Source organism: Eubalaena glacialis, chromosome 2 (genome assembly GCF_028564815.1).
Source record: "Eubalaena glacialis isolate mEubGla1 chromosome 2, mEubGla1.1.hap2.+ XY, whole genome shotgun sequence".
Lineage (NCBI taxonomy): Eukaryota > Metazoa > Chordata > Mammalia > Artiodactyla > Balaenidae > Eubalaena > Eubalaena glacialis.
The window spans coordinates 192,447,188-192,462,333 of NC_083717.1; the positions used below are offsets into that span (position 1 = coordinate 192,447,188).

Here is a 15,146-nt window from a genome sequence, read left to right on the forward strand (position 1 = left end):
TCTCTGACTGTGCACATTGATATAAAAATAGCACCTTTGGCTTCCCTTCCTCCACCCAACTTAAGAAGCGAGTGATGAGTTTGAACTTTCAAAAGCCAATTAATGCTCCTTATAATAACTCATTTCTAGACCAAGAATGTGGGCAGCCTGAATTCTGGCCCTTATGTCATCTCGGTGTACTGGAGGAGGTCCAGGCAAATGGGAGCTGGGGGAAAACTTATTGGGCAGGCACGGCAGTCCCTGCCTTGTGTGGACCCAGATGCTGAGGCCATCGGAATGACAGCGTCAGCCCCGGCTGCTATTCCAGGTGGATGCTTGTAGGTCTCCCCCGTGGTCCTCACGGCATTCTGGGGGGAATTATTTTGCCATTAGCAACCAGGACCCACAACAGCCAGGCTTCACCCCACCGTTCAGGCGTCACCTCCTGGCTTTCCCGTACATCGCTCCTGCAGTCAGGCCTCTCTGCTTTTGCAGAAGCTGCTTCCTGCTCTGGGAATGTCCCCTCCCAACCTCCCTCTTTCCTAGCAATGTGACACTTCCCTCATCTCCTCCCCCTCTGAAAAAGATCCTCAGTCTCCCTATGTATATTTAATAACACAGATGACTATATTCTAGCTCAACACATCGTAGTCATTCATTCGTTCAAAGAAACTACACGGGTTAAGTGCTTAGAACAATGTCAGGCACAGGCTAAGTGCTCAAAACACGTTAGCTCGTTAACACCATTCATTCATTCAGTATTAGTGCAGTGTCTCAGGCTCTGTGCTGTTCGCTGAGTCCACAGCAGTGAACAGGACAGACGTAGTCCCTGACCACCTCTCACCGCCCCCCGCAAGTTCCCACCTTTAGGGCTTGAGGTGTGGGTATTGCGGAGCCCCGCCCAGCACTGGAACTACGAGTCCCAGAAGGCTGCGCGGCGGAGTCACCCGGGCCGCCTGAGCGCGACGTCGTGACGTCGGTACCGTGAGGGGGCCCAGTGGCTGCGGCGGGCGCCGGCCGCGGGCGGCGGGAGGCGGGCGGGCGGCGGCGGCGGCGGCGGCGGGGCGGGGCCGGCGGGCGGCGGCCTTTAGGGAGGAGCCGGCGCTCACTCTCCTCAGTCAGCAGCGGGCTAGCGGGCGGTCGGCGTGTGCTGCCCGTTTCTCTCGTGCGCCTGCCCGCTCGCTCTCGCGCCGAGTCGCGGCCGCCTTCTCAGCGCTGCCTGCGGGTCCCGAGCGCGGCGCCATGTCGGAGCCCGGGGGCGGCGGCGAGGACGGCTCGGCCGGCCTGGAGGTGTCGGCAGTGCAGAACGTGGCCGACGTGTCGGTGCTGCAGAAGCACCTGCGCAAGCTGGTGCCGCTGCTGCTGGAGGATGGCGGCGAGGCCCCGGCCGCGCTCGAGGCGGCGCTGGAGGAGAAGAGCGCCCTGGAGCAGATGCGCAAGTTCCTCTCGGACCCGCAGGTGCACACGGTCCTGGTGGAGCGCTCCACGCTCAAAGGTGCGGGGCCGGGGCTGCGGCGGGTCCCCCGGTGCCCCGCCTCGCTCCCGCCACACCCCTTGCCGCCGGGGCCCCAGGGTGCCCCCTTCCGGGTCGCGGGGACGGAGGAGGGCGCCCAGCCTCGCCGTCACCCGCAACAATGGGATCGCTTTGTCTGCTCGGCCTCAAGATGGCCGAGTTGGGTGGAGACAGTGTCTCCCGGGCTGAGAGCGGGCGGAGGCCGCATGCCGGCCTCCAATGTCACATGGGCTTTTCGGTTTCGATTTGTGTCCAGGCCAGGCCGGCCTCGGGAGGGATGTGTCAGGGGCGGCGCCGGGGGCAGCCTGGATTGTGGTCCTTCGGTCGTCGGGTGTAGGGGGAGATCCTGGCGAGCCGGAGCTGGGGGAGCCTTGACCGGCGGGCATCCCTGCCTCTGCCTTGTGCGGACCCAGATGCCGAGGCCCGAGGAGTGACAGTGACAGCCCCGGCTGCGAGCGGGGCATCACTGTTCTGGGTGGATAGCGCACGCAGGTCTCCCTCTTGGACTTCATGCTGTCCCTGCTGAGTGGGTGCATCTGCCCACTTCAGACGCGAGAAAACTGAGGCTCAGTCGAAGTGACTGCCCCAAGGTCACACCGGCTAATCCTACTCCCTAGGCTAGACTCAGCATCTCAGTTTCCAGTCCACTGCTTGTTTTCCTTCATCATGCCTTGTATTTGTGTGATGCTTAGATGATCCTAATGATGACCCAATGGTCTTTGAATCTATTTTACAGATCTTAAAAGGAGAAAGACTTAGGTTAGGCACCTAGTGGAGGGACGGGACAAAAGGTTTGCATATTCCAGCAGTCTCCTCAAATAGTGACCTCCCAAAAGCAAGCCTAGGTTCCTCTTGAGAGTGGAGCTTGCCTTCAGGGAGGGTTTCCCCTTGATGCTTTAAGACCATTTTGTAGCCAGTGTCGAGCTTATTTGACAGCACATGTATGGGTGTGGCACCGTCCATCCGGGAAGCCAAGGATGATGTCCAGGTAAATGCTAGCTTAGCACCAAGGATTGGGCATTGTCTGAAAGTGTTCGGAGACAAGCTTCTTATAATCTCAAAAGCTGTATGGTTCTGTCAGTAAGAGAATCTCAACTATCTGCCTCACCACCCCCCTCTCACCGCTACACACACTTCGGTTCTTGCAGATAGTTTGTTTCTTTCAAAGGTTTTTCCTACTCAGGAGATGCTTCATTGTAGCATTGGCCTCTGCAGGAGGGTCAGCGAGTGTGAAAGAGTATTTTTCTTAGATCCACAAGGAATGTTCAAAGCAAATAAGCCATCCAGGCATATTTAGAGAATTAAAGTTGTTTAGGGTTTTCTTTTATGTTTGGGGTTGTTTTCCCGCATGGAAACCACTACTGTTTAAAAAAATTTTTTTTAATTCATCTATTTTCTTTCAAAAAAAGTATATAGTCACGATAGAAAATTAAAGTGTACAGATAAAATTAAAGTCACCTGAAATCCTTCGACCTAGATATGACCACTGTCAGCATTTTGGTATCTGTCTTTCTGGTCGTTTTTTAATGAATATACATTATTTTATTAAAATCCATTTTAATCTACATTGTTATTGTATTTTGAGTAGCTTTACCTTGGCTAATTCTTGATCATATTTTCACTGCACTGTTTTTGTTTTGAAATCAGTGATTTCTACCTTAGGTCTCAGTTTCTTTTTTACAGAAAAAAATTGTAGGTTTTGTTCTTTGCTTCTAGAGTGCTCCTCAGTGATTCACGTTTCTCAAACACCTTAGAATTGAACTTTGCTAAAATTATTGGAGGGGGACCCTATTTCTGTTGAATGCTTTCTGGTGCAAATCACCTCTGTTTTCTTGATGGGTACATTTTCTGCTTTCAGCAAAGCGGGTATCCACGCATCCAAATCTTGGCTCCATAATGACTTGCACTTTTGAATGTTGACTAGGTAATGAGACTGTCTACAATTGAAATCCTATCTCATTCCTGGATTTATAAAAGTCCTGGAAGTATTTCTAGTAATTAAACCTGTCTTAACTTATTTTTCACTTAGAAAAATCTGAGGAAAAACTATGTGGTCCCATCAGTCTTATTAGCATCCTGGCTACACTAGCATAATTTAGATATAAGTGTTAACCCAGGTCACTTAGAAGGAGGGCTGGTTTTTATGAGTTAGCATTGCCATTTGCACATTTAATCAAATACGAACATCCAGTAGTTATTTACAGTGAAAAGGCAGGCTTGCATTATGATATGGAGAATAAATCTGAATGGTTTAAACTGAATAAAGACCGCCACCAACAATGAAGTCATATAATTTATTTAATGAACAGGAGAAGTTACTTTTACTTTATCTTCCCCCCACTTCCCCCCTTTTTTATGGAAAGAATTTTCCGAACACATGTAATTGAATATAGAAGCTTTTTTTATATGAAGGTCTATCTCTATATGTTTTTTTAAGTACTCCAGCTAGCTTTACACTTTTTTTGTTAAAGTAGAGCCTTCTTTAAAGTGTAGAATAAAGGTTGTGACTATAACAGTTTATCATTATTTTCTTTTTTTGGCCACACTGCGAGGCATGCGAGATCTTAGTCCCCCATCCAGTGATCGAATCTAACCTATGCCCCCTGCAGTGGAAGCGCGGAGTCTTAACCACTGGACCACCAGGGAAGTCCCCCTAACAGTTAATTTTGATAGTGAAGAGTTGGTGAAAGGGAATGTTAAATTGTAGCTCCCCGTTTTAAAAAGAGAAATCTCCTTCCTGTAATTCCTGGCCTATAGAAAATTGTTTTCCTCATAGCGTACTTCTAAAAGTATGACCAGGTAGGTGATCCCTACGTGATAGGCATATTGCGATGTTAATGACACTTCTGTAGCGCTTTTTACCTGAAGTGCATTTTGGGGTGTGTTCCGTCCCATGAAAGGTTGGGTGGTGAAGGTAGGGACCGGTAAGGATGTTGCGGTGTGCAGCTGCTGGAGTGGTGGTTCCAGGGCTTGTCTGGGACCAGGCTGGGAACGGGTGCTGTGGGGTTTTGGTTCGGTTTTGTTCCACTCAGGTGTGTTACCCTTGGAGCTTTGTCTTTAAGACTGGAAGTAGTGGCTGCCTTTAGTCGGTGCTTCCCCGAAGCTTGGGATTTTTAGTTGTTCCTGACGTACATAGCTCAGGGGGTTTTACCCTCTCTTCATTAGTGCAGAGATGACTGGAGTCTGGAAGACTCCTGACTGGAAGAAAGCCGGTGCTCCTTACAGGACTCAGCTTCCTAGAGACGTGGTGGCATAGGGAGATGTGTGGGGAATGTTTTTGTGGCGTTCTAAACATTATTTTTCTGAGGACTTAATTTCCCTAAAAAGAGAAGAAATGTAGTAGATTGATGGTTTAAAAGTATTCATTTCGCAAATCAAAACTACAATGAGGTATCATCTCACACCGGTCAGAATGGCCATCATCAAAAAATCTACAAACAATAAATGCTGGAGAGGGTGTGGAGAAAAGGGAACACTCTTGCACTGTTGGTGGGAATGTAAATTGATACAGCCACTATGGAGAACGGTATGGAGGTTCCTTAAAAAACTAAAAATAGAACTACCATACGACCCAGCAATCCCACTACTGGGCATATACCCTGAGAAAACCATAATTCACAAAGAGTCATGTACCACAATGTTCATTGCAGCTCTGTTTACAATAGCCAGGACATGGAAGCAACCTAGGTGTCCATCATCGGATGAATGGATAAAGAAGATGTGGCACATATATACAATGGAATATTACTCAGCCATAAAAAGAAATGAAATGGAGGTATTTGTAATGAGGTGGATGGAGTTAGAGTCTGTCATACAGAGTGAAGTAAGTCAGAAAGAGAAAAAGAAATACAGTATGCTAACACATATATATGGAATCTAAGGGAAAAAAAAAAAAAAAGGTCATGAAGAACCTAGTGGCAAGACGGGAATAAAGACACAGACCTACTAGAGAATGGACTTGAGGATATGGGGAGGGGGAGGGGTGAGATGTGACAGGGTGAGAGAGTGTCATGGACGTATATACACTACCAAATGTAAAATAGATAGCTAGTGGGAAGCAGCCGCATAGCACAGGGAGATCAGCTCCGTGCTTTGTGACCACCTAGAGGGGTGGGATAGGGAGGGTGGGAGGGAGGGAGATGCAAGAGGGAAGAGATATGGGAACATATGTATATGTATAACTGATTCACTTTGTTATAAAGCAGAAACTAACACACCATTGTAAAGCAATTATACTTCAATAAAGATGTTTAAAAAAAAAAACTTAGTTATAAAAAAAAAAAAGTATTCATTTCTGGCTTAGACCCCAAAATGGTTAATAAAATGATTAATAAATTAATAGGAAACATTTACTGTGACCCGGCACTGTCTTGGAGCACTGGGCCGGGAGTCCATCAACCTGGGTTCTTGCTGTCCTGCGCTGTCACGCTGTAGGTGGGCCCTCCGCCCTCTGTAGGACAAAGCAGTCTGCAACAAGATGCGTTTCAAAGTGAGGTGTTTCGTAGTGAGTGAAATTCATGTACAGGAAAGGGAAAGCAGTCATTACTTCTTTTTAAAAAGTAAAGACAGATGGAAATTTCGTCTCTCAGCATCGTGGAGTATCAGGCTGGGAACGGCGGGAGAGATTTAGTCCAGCGCCTCTGTCACGAGTGAGGAAACCAAAACCGCAGGATTTTAAGACCCAGTTAGGAAAAGGATGTTTTAAGAAGGATTCTGAAACCTAAGAACTAATTTCTCTGTTGAATTCCTTGGTATCCATTAAATAGGAGTGTTTGTTTTCATTTACTTCATAGCAGTTATTTCTTTTGAATTAGTGTTAGCCTTAAAAAGCATGAAGTCTTAAATCCTTTAGGCATTACTGACTTAGTTTTTTTCACTTCTCTTTTTTTCTGGAAATGTCAAAAGGAGCCCCAGTTTTACCTTGTGTACAAGGATTACATGGGGTTCAACCCTCCTTTCAAATTCCCAGCAATGTTATGGATGGAAGAGAAGACTCAAGACTCTCACCACGCTCTTAGCCTTGTGCAGGGCAGGGAGTGGTTGCGAAGAAGTCACAGCCTCAGCGGGAGGACAGAAGGGTGGGTGGGCGTTGAGGTGGCTGGAGAAAGTACCAGGGATGGGAAAGGGGAACACTAGAGCGACCACTGGAGAAAAAAGGGGAGGGTGTGTATGACAGTGATCGGCCAAAATAATGTGGTATTAGAAGTCTGTTTGGATTTTAAAGGGAAAAGAAGAGGAAAGACAAAGAGAGCCAGGAACATGTAACACATAATCTGGCCAAAGAAAATGACTGGCTTCATTTGCTAGCTTGAGAAGAGGCTTGCCCTGTGGCTGGAGAACGTTGGGAGGGGAGAATGAAGGAGGGGATGACCAAGGGCAGGGGAGCCGGCAGCCTCCCCTCGCCCTTTTGCAGTTGCCTGTTCACCAGTCTGTGGACACATACCCATCTACCTAGGAGAGGTGGTATGAGTCTTAAGGTAATTGAATGTGCATCTGTTTGTATTTCATTAAATGAGGCACATTGCTCACCTAATTCACAATGCAATGATACAAATCACTCGTTCTTTGAAGTACATTCATCTTTCAATAGAAGCATACGCAGAATAGTGCTAAATGAGATTTTGAACATCTCTAGAAATTTGATAAACTCTCAGAAGTTAACCAAAGAAATGTCCGCAGGGCGCTGTAATGTGTATCAGTATGGCTTGCAGCACAGGAACTCGAGAGTCGGGCGCAGCACTTTCTGTGCTGGTATTTTAGTTCCCTGAATGTGTTAATAGGCAGCACAGTATCAGTCTGTGTATTAACCAGTAACTTTAGCATCATTAGGAAACTGGTTCAAACTTTACCCAAAGTGGTATTTCCTGATAAACGTGCGGATTGTGTTCGTATATAAGCCTCTAATATAGCAGGATTGGTACCCTCTTTGTTAGGAATCAACAATTAAGTGTCTTTCTCTCGTCCTTTAATCAATTTTTTTAAAAAGTTTCTGCAGAAATAGAATTATTGTTATTTGGAAAATATAATTTATAAAGAGGCAGGAAAGTTTAAATTGTTTGGCAGTTTATAAAACAATGTCATGTGTTCTTTATAATGGGAATCAGACATCCTCAGACTTCATATGATCTTCGTATTTATGGGGAATAGCGTTAAAAAACTAATCCAAAATGTAGTCTATGGCTGATATTAATAATGACTTGCATAAATTACTGTCATCAAAGGAAGTTAGAATTTTACAGAGCAGTAGAGGACACCTATTTTGCATACCCATGTCTGAGGATTATGTCATCGTGTGTGCATTCCCGAGCCCCAGCCATCTCCTGCTGCATTGCAGTGTTATTCCTAGTGCGGGCTGGGCTGGGCGTTCACAGTGGTCCGGAGACAGCCGTGACTCGTTGCCTGGCCTGCCGCCCGGTTCCTTTAACCCTGTTTGCATTAGGATGTGCTGGGGATGTGGTTAGATGTTGTGTCCAGTCGGCATGTTTTCTATATGATTTTATTTGTATAGAGGATGCCGCTCTGCTCTGTCCGGGAGGAAGAGATGATTCAAAGTTACAGCATATTTTTACTTAGTAATTTCCTTTGGTGATTATAGAATGTTACTTTTATCGTCTATTTATTGTTTGGGTGTTATATTAATGACATATATTTTATATAAATCATAGAACAGCATTACTGAAAGTTCCAAAAATCAAGGGAAAAAATATTTCATAATCTCACCACCCTGACAACTATTTTAGTTTGGGGGTATTTCCTTATACTCTTTGTCTTTGTGTTTTACAGATTGCAATTATATGTTTGGTTGGTTTCAGGCAGTATGATTTATCTTATCTTGTGGTATGTCCACATTTCAGTAGTTAGAAAACTCGGTTGGTTGGTTTGGGGTTTTTTTTTGAGGTAGTTAGTAATTTTAAAAAACAGCTAGGAAGTCACTGGCATGCGAAAATGTTCTGCCACTCACTCCTCCTCTCCTTCCTAAAGTTATACTAAAAACAACATTTTGGAAGAGTTATTGTCTTGATAAATATATATTTATATATATATAAATAAATATACTAATATTTTATATTCTTTTAGTGTGAATTTTGTATTTGTCTCATCTTAAAATGAAAGAGGCAAATAGCTTTTGCTCATAGTTTTTAGCATTTACAGAAACCTTATAGACCACCTAATTTAATATCCCACCCCCTCCTCTGTTGCTCCTTTTACATTTTACGAATTTGAAGCTGAGAGGAAGAAAAATGACTTTCCCGAGATCACTTAGTTAAGTCTACTGCCTTTGTTATTACACCATGACTTAGAAGTGAGGGCGAATCGTACATATCAAGTTAGATTAATCCTTCGATATTAATTGTTGCTAATGCAGTTATTCCATACAGTATGTCGTACCAAAGATAATTCAGCTAGAGGGTGTACGCATCTAGCTGATTAGTACTAGATCTAGAGGTTAGTATTACTTCCCATTTTTATGATTTTTATATTAATTTTTCAATTTTCATTTTTAACTATCTAGAAATTGTATTCACATGCATCTTGAGTTATCTTAGTATTAAATTCCAGTAAGCTTTTTCAGATTACTGCTGTATTCATAAATTGACCCCAGAGGAGGCTCTGAAAGCGCTATAAGAGCAGAGAGGACAGCCAGGTGAATGCCCCCTTGGTGACCTGGGGATGTTTCTTGATAGCAGTTTTCTTGATGGGGTTTCCCTGTAGGGGCCTTAAAGAGGGAAGAGGGCAGGCTGTGTACTGGTGAGGACCCGGGGTTTGGAATCAGACTTCTGAATTTTCACTCTGTCCCTTTCCAGTCACATATCTGAGGGCAATTTACTTACATTCCTTGCTTGGAAAATAAGAATAATAGTCATGCCAAGCCCCACAGTGTTGCCGTGAGGGGTAGATGTGTGATGCGCCTAAAGTAATGCCTGTCGCATAGAAAGTGCTGAGTAGACACCTGAGCAGAATACACTGGGGCTGGGGGTGGGAAGCGACCTCTGTGACTGGAGCACAGGGGATGAGACTGCTGGGATGCGGTGGGGGAGAACTTGGCCTTATCGGACACCACCTAGCACCGCCGCCCTGGGGCCAGGGCCCGCTCTAGGCAGCGGCTCAGTCAGTCATTCAACGACCCAGGCTTGCCAGTGCGTACCCGGTTTACAAACAAGGAAACGGAGGTGCCAAGAGGTTAAGAACCTTGCCCAAGATCACACAGCAAATAAGTGCCTGGGTCAGCAGTCAGAAAAAAATGGGTGGAAGGGAGAATTAAGTAGAGCCAAGTCACGTAGGGGTTTAAACGTCAGGCTGGGGTTGGGGTGAGGCTAATCGTGCTCTGAACAGTTGATAAATTAAAAATTGGAATACTGACATGAATTTGATAGAATATTTATTATGATTTGTAGAGGATGTTGGTGATGAAGGAGAAGAAGAAAAAGAATTTATTTCCTATAACATCAACATAGACATTCATTATGGAGTTAAGTCCAATAGGTGAGTAGTATGAATATACCATTATTTTGGACTATAAACTTGTGAGGATTAAATGTAAATCCTAATCGAGTCAGACAAAGATACTAAGAAAACACTCAGAAGATTTCTGCTCTTTAATTCAGTTTCTTATCTTTGATTTTATTTATTCAAATTAAGAGGATCTCCAAGTCAGTATAAAATCTAAAATATTTTTATTTTAATTGCCATATCATGGCATCATCCATTCTAGGTTTGAGCCATAATGTACTTAGCATATCTAATAATGCTCTCAGAGTATACCTGAGTTTTCATTATTATAAGTAAGTAGTAAACATTCATAGGTACCGGTCTGATTCTTTTTAGGATAAATCCCTAAAGATAGCATTACTGGTTCAGATGCGATGCATCATTGAAGTCTTTAATGTGTGTTACCAGATTTCCCACCTTTTAAAAAGGTTGTGCCAGTTCATACTCCAGTAGACATATTCAAATTCAAATGCGTAAATGTTTATTTTGCATTGGCTTTTTAAAACTTTTTATTTTGAATAATTTCAAGCTTACAAGAGTTGCATGGATAGCATGTAGAACTCCCAGATGTCAGTTAACATTTGCCACGTTTGCATCATCATTTTTTTTCCTGAACCATTTGAGAGTTACAACCTGCCTCTTTATCCCTAAATACTTCACAGCATTTCCTAAGAACAAGAACATTCTTGTTCATAGCCTCAGTACAATTTTCAAATTCCAGAAAGTTTGGTACAGTATTACTCTAGGTATAGTACATATTCATATTTTCTCAATAATGTCCCCTACAGTATTTCTCCCATAATCCAGAATCCAATTCTGTGTCTTTCTTTCTGTGTCTTTGATGACATTGACATTGTTGATAAGTGCAGACCAGTAGTTTGATGGACTGCCCCTCCATTGGATCTGTCTGATGTTCCTCCATGGTTACAGTCAAATTGCACATTTTCAGCAGGAATACTACTGTGACTGTGTTCCTTCTCAGCGTGTCACATCAGGAAGCTTCACTGACTTTTTAGAATAATGTGAAGTATTAGGTATAAAGTACATATACATAATATGAGGACTGGAAAATTCAAATATTGCTTCTGTTGAAGCGGTTAATTCAACCACCTTTGAGCACCTGTTATGTGTAAGATACAGCAGTAGGTGTGCAAAGGAATAAAACATAGTTCCTTTTCCCAAGAAGTTTACGGTCTTTTGGGAGAAAGGATGGCAGATACACAACTAGCTGTAATACTTGGCGAAATCTTAGCGGTGTAGAATGCCATGAACCATGAAGACTGGGGAGATGGCTTCTGCTTAGGGACGGCCCCATGGGAGAAGTGATGCTGGAGTTGGGTTTTGGGGGTTACTTGGAATTTCAGCAGATGAATATAGGTTTCTTAAGCAACTACACAAAAGCCCATGAAGTTTAGAGAATGGGCCATGTAGTTTAAAGGGTGTCTCAGGTGGGGTAGGGGGTGCGTAGCAGGAGATGAAACTGGAAGGGTTGGTTTAGGCCAGGCTGTAGGGGCCTGGAATGTTCTCTCGTCACTTCAACCTGCAGGTGACTTTTGTTTAGTCAAGTTGACATGTGATTCAATGCCATAAATGAATGGGACAAATTATTATGAGATCGGATTTAAGTTAATCGGGGCTTGTTGTAACTTGCAGTTGCTAGGGAGGTTAGTTTTCCTGAGGGCAAGGTTATGAACTCAACCCCCATATGAGATAAACTAACTTGGCCTGCTTTCGTGGTCACATGTTATAACCTTAACCTTGATTTGCTAGTTCTCACATAGGTGAGTAAAGAAAGAGAAGCAATGTATTTCACTATTAGAAAAGCAACAATTTAGTCTATTTCTAATATGATTTGTAAATCAAAACATTCAAATGAATCTTAGTTTGCATGCCACACAAAGAAGGCTGCAGTTTTAAAACTGATGAAGAATGAGACTCTTTGTTCTAATTTTTTCTTTTCCGTTCTTTCAGCTTGGCGTTCATTAAACGAACTCCAGTGATTGATGCAGACAAGCCAGTATCTTCCCAGCTCCGAGTCCTCACACTCAGTGAAGACTCGCCGTATGAAACCTTGCACTCTTTCATTAGCAATGCGGTGGCTCCTTTTTTTAAGTCCTATATCAGAGAGTCTGGCAAGGCAGACAGGTAAAAACCATTTTTCCTTCGTTAGTTTGAATGCCGTATTTTACTTAATGTTCACAACACACTGTGGAAGATGATGTAAAATTCAGAAATTGGGAGGGAAAAGCTAGTAAACCAAGAGGATGTAAATCTGTTGCATTAATAAAATGTATATTATTAATATTTGACAGACCTGAAATAGTAGAATCTCTTTGGAGACCAATAGCGCACTAAAGTTTGAGGTATTTCCTGTCTTTTTAGGGATGGTGATAAAATGGCTCCTTCAGTTGAAAAAAAGATTGCAGAACTTGAAATGGGACTCCTTCACCTGCAGCAGAATATTGAAATTCCAGAGATCAGCCTGCCCATTCATCCAATTATTACAAATGTTGCAAAACAGTGTTATGAGCATGGAGAAAAGCCAAAAGTTACAGACTTTGGAGATAAGGTTGAAGACCCAACTTTTCTCAATCAGTTACAATCTGGAGTTAACCGCTGGATCCGAGAAATTCAAAAAGTAAGAGCACAGTATTGAAAATATCATGTAAAATGCTTTACTCTTTAATATCTGTGAGAAAACCTGTCCGAGTTCTTGTCAATGAGGTGACTTCTGTGATGACTGTTAGCAGTACCTCCCACTGGTCCTGGGAATGCTCAGTGGAGGATTAATGTCGGCCCAGGTGGAGTGGAGTGGTCAGGGTACCGTGTGACATGGTTTAAATACCATCCCTGAGAGAACGCTAATCTCAGCTGTCTCAGACCTTTGATTTCTATTTTTTTTTTTTTTTTTTTTGGTTGCACTTTGTGGCATGTAGCATCTTAGTTCCCCAACCAGGGATCGAACCCGCACCCCCTGCAGTGGGAATGTGGAGTCTTAACCACTGGACCGCCAGGGAAGTCCGGACCTTTGATTTCAAACTAAACCGCTTATAATACAAGGAAGGAAATCTACTTGAAATGTAAAAACTAAATAATAATGCATATTTTTAGTTAACGGTACGTTTTCTACCTTTGTTTAAACGCTGAATACTCTTGAACGTTATTTTATATTTAAGGTGACCAAACTTGATCGAGATCCTGCCTCAGGAACTGCCTTACAGGAAATTAGTTTTTGGCTAAACTTGGAACGTGCGTTATACCGCATCCAGGAGAAACGAGAGAGCCCAGAAGTTCTCCTGACTCTGGATATCTTGAAACACGGCAAGCGTTTCCATGCCACCGTCAGCTTCGACACTGACACAGGTAAAAACTAGAGCTGATAGTCTGATCAGTAAGCTGTTGACCTGGGTTTTGTGATGCAAATTAATAGATGTACCATCTTTCTTGACTATTTACTCCTTTGCATCTTATCTTTTCCCCAGCTCTAGGTAATGAAAATGATTTTCCCACATACCTCCCTTTCCCTTCCGGGGTTTTAAGAACATAAGCCAGTTTCTAGGCATGAGTACAGGGCACCCTGGGAGCTTCCCTCCTGTTTCTCAGTTACTTGGTTCCTTGAGTAGGCTGTAGTTTTATAGTGTAAAGTCAAGTGTGCTTTTGACAATCCAAGCAGAAACATGGTTTACGTTAAGCAGAAGTTCTTTGCCCACAGGTCTGTGGAAGGAGAGCTGGTCAGTACTTTCTCTTCCGCTATTTACCTGCCCCTTTCCTCTGTTCTCTGCCCTCCTCCCTGTTCTGAAAAGTGGTCAAGATAAAGTTATTTTCTGAACGGGCAGCAGGGGGAGTGATGTTGAATGAGCATGTACCAGGCACACAAATGTGGAATGACCGGCCAGGGGTGGACGTTGCTCTACCACTCTGTGCCCACCAGAGACGTGTTAGAACAAGTCATCAGGACTGCAGTAGTTGTCATGTTCTTTTCCTTCCCCTCCAAAAAAGGTTGTGGTGCCCACATTTTAAATGTTAGAGGGAATTCCGGGTGGAAACCTTCCAGTTACTTTGATCATACTGCATACATTCACTAGGATATGGGCACTCACTAGTACTGAAATGTATACCTTGAATTTTTTAATACCTCTGAAACCTTTATTTCTTTCCTCATACATTTCTTTTGTAAATCTTATGCCAGAGGAAGTAAAAAAAAAAAAAAATAGACCAGGAGCCAGGTTTTTCTGTGATTCCATGTCCATAATACATTCCCCTAACTTGAGCCATGGGTATAAAATTTAAATTTTACTGTTCTTAAGGATGACAAAATTCTAGTTTTTTAAAACTAAAGTGGTGGGAGATGCAAGAGGGAGGGGATATGGGGATATATGTATGTGTATAGCTGATTCACTTTGTTATACAGCAGAAACCAACACACCATTGTAAAGCAACTATACTCCAATAAAGATGTTAAAAAAAAAAACTAAAGTGGTATTACTAGAATGTTTAGATAATATAGAAAGCAAAAAAAGATGAAATCTTTGGGGCTACCACTCATAGCCTTTGGAGTGCATATGAGTTGACTGATATTCTTAAAAAAGCAAAAATGAGACCACACTGGGATTATCTTGTTAATAACATTCTTTTCTTTCAAATAGCACAATTTCTGTGTCACTAAATCTTTTGCAACATCAAAACGTTCTGTTGTGAGGATATACTTTAGTTTACTTAACCAGTATTTAAACCTAAAAGAAATATCTTTCTGTTTTTTTTCATTGTGGTGTAACTGACATATAACAACATTATAGTTGTATCACTTCATGTGAAAACCATTAACTGTTTCTCTGTTAATCTAGGTCTGAAACAGGCTTTGGAAACTGTGAATGACTACAATCCTCTGATGAAAGATTTTCCTTTGAATGACTTGCTGTCTGCCACTGAGCTGGACAAGATAAGGCAGGCACTTGTTGCAATTTTCACCCATCTGAGAAAGATCCGAAACACGAAATACCCCATTCAGAGGGCACTGCGTTTGGTGGAGGCGATTTCAAGAGACTTGAGTTCTCAATTACTCAAAGTGCTGGGCACTAGGAAACTGATGCATGTTGCTTATGAAGAATTTGAAAAAGTGAGTTGTAATATATCAGAAAACCAGCCTGAGGGCACTGAGATGAAA

General features: G+C 43.1%; 1 protein-coding gene across 1 annotated transcript in view; it reads left to right on the forward strand.

Moving 5' to 3' along the window:
- The first annotated feature begins 1,064 nt into the window (after positions 1 to 1,064).
- The window catches only part of DYNC1H1 (dynein cytoplasmic 1 heavy chain 1), a 67,735-nt gene continuing 53,653 nt past the window's right edge, over positions 1,065 to 15,146 (forward strand). Inside the window, exons 1-6 of the mRNA XM_061181265.1 lie at positions 1,065 to 1,474; positions 9,889 to 9,976; positions 11,954 to 12,127; positions 12,365 to 12,620; positions 13,159 to 13,345; positions 14,827 to 15,098. Coding sequence (XP_061037248.1) covers positions 1,222 to 1,474; positions 9,889 to 9,976; positions 11,954 to 12,127; positions 12,365 to 12,620; positions 13,159 to 13,345; positions 14,827 to 15,098 — 1,230 coding nt within the window. The 5' untranslated portion in view covers positions 1,065 to 1,221. The remainder of the gene's footprint in view (positions 1,475 to 9,888; positions 9,977 to 11,953; positions 12,128 to 12,364; positions 12,621 to 13,158; positions 13,346 to 14,826; positions 15,099 to 15,146) is intronic.